This window comes from Fonticula alba (assembly GCF_000388065.1).
Source record: "Fonticula alba strain ATCC 38817 unplaced genomic scaffold supercont2.4, whole genome shotgun sequence".
Lineage (NCBI taxonomy): Eukaryota > Rotosphaerida > Fonticulaceae > Fonticula > Fonticula alba.
In genome coordinates, this window is record NW_009242974.1 from 1,452,333 (window position 1) to 1,456,741 (window position 4,409).

General features: G+C 68.8%; 2 protein-coding genes across 2 annotated transcripts in view; both read right to left on the reverse strand.

Annotated features, from left to right (window-relative positions):
• The window catches only part of H696_02859 (hypothetical protein), a 4,286-nt gene extending 3,708 nt beyond the window's left edge, over window positions 1–578 (reverse strand). Inside the window, exon 1 of the mRNA XM_009496751.1 lies at window positions 105–578. Within this exon, the coding sequence (XP_009495026.1) occupies window positions 105–343 (239 nt within the window). The 5' untranslated portion in view covers window positions 344–578. The remainder of the gene's footprint in view (window positions 1–104) is intronic.
• Window positions 579–2,339: 1,761 nt separating this feature from the next.
• H696_02860 (hypothetical protein) overlaps window positions 2,340–4,409 on the reverse strand; it is a gene marked incomplete at its 3' end in the record, with an annotated part of 4,379 nt that continues 2,309 nt past the window's right edge. The window contains exons 6-8 of the mRNA XM_009496752.1: window positions 4,338–4,405; window positions 3,793–4,137; window positions 2,340–3,637 (exon numbers count right to left, since the gene is read on the reverse strand). Of these exons, the coding sequence (XP_009495027.1) occupies window positions 2,340–3,637; window positions 3,793–4,137; window positions 4,338–4,405 (1,711 nt within the window). The remainder of the gene's footprint in view (window positions 3,638–3,792; window positions 4,138–4,337; window positions 4,406–4,409) is intronic.

Genomic DNA, 4,409 nt, shown 5'->3' on the forward strand with positions numbered 1-4,409 from the left:
GGGGGGGGAGGGAGGGAGCCCGTATGTGAGTACGGACGTGCGTGCGGGTGCGCCGGTGCGCCGGGCACAGGCGATGGGGGCACCCACTCACAGAGGCGACGTACATGTGCAGGACGTCGGTCCAAAGGCTGTTCCGAACGGTGGTGGAGGCCGTGGTGTGGACAAGTTGCGAGTTGACCTTGACGCCGCAGAAGATGGCGCCCTCATCGGGAACCGGCTGGCCGGCTGCGGCGCTGGCGCCGCCCTCACGCCGAAGGTCCTTCGCCTCGACGACCTCAAGGACCAGCGAAGTCTCGACGCGCGGCCCGGCGCCGAGCTCGGTAGTCGCCTGCGCAGCGGACATCTCTGCGATGTTTGGTGCGAGTATGAAGAGGGAAGAGGGTGTCCGGAGGAGGCAAGAGAGGGAAAGAGGGAGGGGGCGGGGGTGGGACGGAGATACGTGGGGCAGAGCGCGAAGGGGCTGTGGCGGTTAAAGGGGTGGGGGGGGGATGCACGCGCTGAAGAGGCTTCGTGACAGCATTGATCCTCAAAACGGGGGACGCAGGGCGACAAGCTGGCCGCCTTCCCTAGCGTGCGCGTGTGCGTGTGTGTGAGAGAGAGAGAGAGAGAGAGAGAGGGGGGGGGGTGGAGAGATCGCGCCTTGCCACCGCCAGAACGCGCTCGCCCGGCTGTGTAGGTGACACTGAATTGGAGTGTGTGCGGCTGGATGAGGGAACGCCCGGCCGGCAGGGGGGGGGGGGGTGTTTGTGTCGATGCGACCGGCAACACGTATAAAGGTGTGCATAGGCGCCTGCCTGCCTGTCTGCCCGCGTCCGTCGCGGGATATGTGCGCATGTGACGGGGCTGGAACTCAGCGGAGGTCGGCCCGGCCGGCCGCGGGTCTATTCCACTGACACTCCATTCCCGTGCATACCACACGGATGCCCCCCCCCCCCCCCCGACAAAGCAACGACCTGGGGCCCAGGAGGGGCGGGTGCGGAGAAACACAGGCGAATCGCGCACGGGCGCCCCTGCGTGGACCACATCACCAGGGGCCGGAGCTCCGAGGGACGGGAAGGGGGAGGGGGCTGGGGGAGGGCCAAAGGCCCTGGGCGGCCGTGGGGCCGAGATCGACCCCCTCCCGGGTTTGGGGGGAGGAGGCCCAGAGCAACGGCCGTAGGGCCCCTGGGCCGGGAGGACCGCCCGGCCGGGCACGCGTTCGGCTCTCGGAGAGAGCGCGAAATCGCCCCCTGAGATCTCGCCAGCCGACCGAACCAACGGGGCCGACTTGGGGGGGGGGGGGGCGGCGGGGTGACCCGCACCAGGCCACCAGCAGGCGAAAAAAACAATACTTGCCCCGGGTCCCCTGCGACCTGGTCCAGCCGGCTCTGGCCCGGCCGGGCCCGTCGTTGGTCCACGCTTCCTTGGCGCCGGAAGAGGAATTGATCGGCGGAATGGCACGGGCGAGCAGCCTCGCGACTACCAACGGTCCCCCGGGCCTGCCAGGGCTCCACATCCAACCCAGCGGGGGAGCAAGGGGGCGGGACCGCGCCCGTGCTGTCTGCTTGCCCCCCTCCCCCACCCCCCCCCCTCGTGCGCACGAGTCGGATGACGCTCGCGCCCATCCCGGCCGCATTAGCCGCGCGCGAAGGGTCAACAGGTGTTTGGGCGTATGAGTGAGAGGGAGCACCGCCGGGGCGTGCGAGTGCACACCGCCGACCGCCGGCTCGGGCTACACCGGAGCGCCGTGCCCCGCTTTCCGGCGCACGCACGGCTGGCGGGTGTCCTCCAGTGGGTTGCTCCGCGGCATGGGCAGGCCCCCGTAGGCCCGACCGGCGCGGGGGTCCTAGACCCGCCGGCGCGTCGACCAATCGGGCAAGCAGACAAAGGGGCAGGCAACGGTCGGGCAGGCAGCCAGTCGACCGTGGATTCTTTGAGGGGAATATTCCGACGCGATGCGAAGAACATAATGGCATTGTCCATTTGGGAATGCACCAACTGGGAATGTGCTCCCTAGCCCTCCGTCCGGCAGGCCGGTGCATTCCTTGCGCGATGGTGACACCGGACGCGCAAGGAAGCGCCGGGTGCTCCATGTATGTCTGTGTGTGGGGCGTGTGTGGGGCGTGTATTTGACGCACACATGTGCGTCGGCATATGAGAGGCCGGAGAAGACGGCGGGAGGATGTGGGGCGGAAGAAAAGACCCCGCGTCTGGACCCCTGCCGCCGCGGGTCGCCGCCGGATGCGTGCACGGGCGGGCCCGCGCGGCCCCCGCCCCCCGGCCCTTTCAGCGGTTCGGGGGGGGGGGGGAAGGGGGACGGAACGAGAGGGGGAGAGACAGGGGGAGGAGAGGGACCTGCCTCATGAAAACTGGTTGCCGGAGATCTCGAAGTAGATGTCCCGGAAGAGCATGCGCAGCTCCAGCAGCCGGAGGGTCGGCGCATCGGGAGCCGGTCGGGGTGCCGAGGTCGGGAACATCACCGCCACGGCCGCGGCCGCGGCCGGACCCATCGGAGGAGGAGGCTCGGCGGCCGCATGCGTCTGCGCAAAGTGCGACCGCTGGGTGGTGGCCGGGGCCGGGCCGAGACGGGCCCCGGCCGGTGCGGCAACCACGGCCGCTTGCGGCGCGGCAAACCCACGGCGGGTCACCACCACCGTCGGGGAGGCAGGCAGGACAGGGCCCACGGCGGCGCTCCCCGCCCCAGCAGGATCACTGTCAAATAGAAGCCGGCCGCCGGCCAGGCCGCCGCCGCCGCCGCCTGCCCTCCCCGGGTCGAAGGAAGACACCTCGTCCGGGAGGGGCCCCGGCATCAGACTCAGCAGTTCACCCTCACGGAGGGCCGTCCCATCTCCCGCATCATCCGACAGACTGCCTGCCTGGCCATCTCCGGACGCCAGCGGGGGGAAGGGCCGGCCGGCCTTCTTCGCACGGTGCCCGGTGGCGGGCGACTCCAGCGGTAGTTCCAAATAGGGCCGCCGGTGGGGCGGCGGCGGAGACAGCGCCGCCGGACCGAAAGGACCGGCCACCGCGGCCGCCGCCGCTCCCAGCGATCCCACCGACGAGGAGAACTCCTGAGACGAGGTGGACCCGGTGTCGCCCCCTTCTCCTCCGCCGCCGAGGGAGGGCGTCTCCGGCAGGGAGACCGAGGAGGAGGATGACGAGGAGAGCGTGCGCGATCGGCTGGACCGCAGCGAGCCTGGCCCGGGCCAGGCCAGGTCCGCCTCCGAGGAGGTGGGGGCCTGCCGGTGGAAGCTTGTCCCAGCGGGCAGGGGCGGACCCCCCCCGGAGGCTGGCTCAGTCGCCAACAGGGTGCACTTGAGGCTGCCGGCCGGGGCGCTGGCGTCCGGGGCCCCGGGGCCGGCAGACGGCGTCGGGATGGCCTTCGACTCGGTGGCCTCGGGACCTGGGGCGTCTGACTCGGCCTGCCCGGCCTGATGAGCGATCGCGATGTCCGTCAGGAAAGCCAGCACATAGAAGCAAAAGGCAAAGATATCTTCGCCCTTCTGGATGCGCGTCGGCAGCTGGTGCCCAAAGAGCAGCCAGTCATAGGCCACCGTGAAATAGAGGAATTCCACGGCCGAGAGGCTGGCGTGCGCTTCGCCAGCGGCCCACAGGAGGATGCGGATGAGCGAGATGAAGAGCGGAGTCCGGTCCCAGCCTGTGCCAGACGAGCCGACGGAGGAGCACATTAGGAATGACACGGGCTCGAAGGCCTGCCGGGAGGGCCGGGCCAGGGTGCGATGGAGCGAGGGCGACACAAGCAAGGGACAGGTGCAGAGAGCATCTGTGGGGGCGGGGGTCGGTGTGACGCACCGGAGATGCAGTGGACGAGGATGCCATTGGAGCGCGAGTCCACCGAGCCGTCCTTCATTCCGACACTCGATCCGGGGGGCGTAGCCCGGTGGTGCTGGGTCGGACCCGGCTCTCCACTGGTGAGGGCGCCGAAAATCAACTCCAGATAGTTTCGTGTCAGGTGGATGAGATCCCAAGACTGGTACTGCGACCAGAAGGCGCTCGGGGTCGGGTGGCCGGCGGGTACGATGGCACTGAGCGGCGCAGGGATCGACAGCGGTGCGTTGACAAACCACAGATCCCAATCATAGTAGAGCTGTCGGGCGCAGTAGCCGCGGTCACGGAAGTCCTTGAAAAACTCGCAACCTACCAATGCCGGGGCACCGGGCGGAAGGGAGGGGAGGGGGAGGGTTGGTTGGTTGGTTGGTTGGTTAATTGATTGTATGCATGTTTGCATGTTTGTATCTATGTATGTATGTATGTGCGCGTGCACGTGTGGCCGTGGGCACTTTCCTCTCCAGTTCCGTGTACTGGAGAGGAAAGGGGCAAGGGGGAACCACGCGTACCGGGGTATGGAATGCCGACAATTTCGAAGCCCGCACGGGAGTACCTCCCGGCCGAGTCGGCCTTCTCGCTCG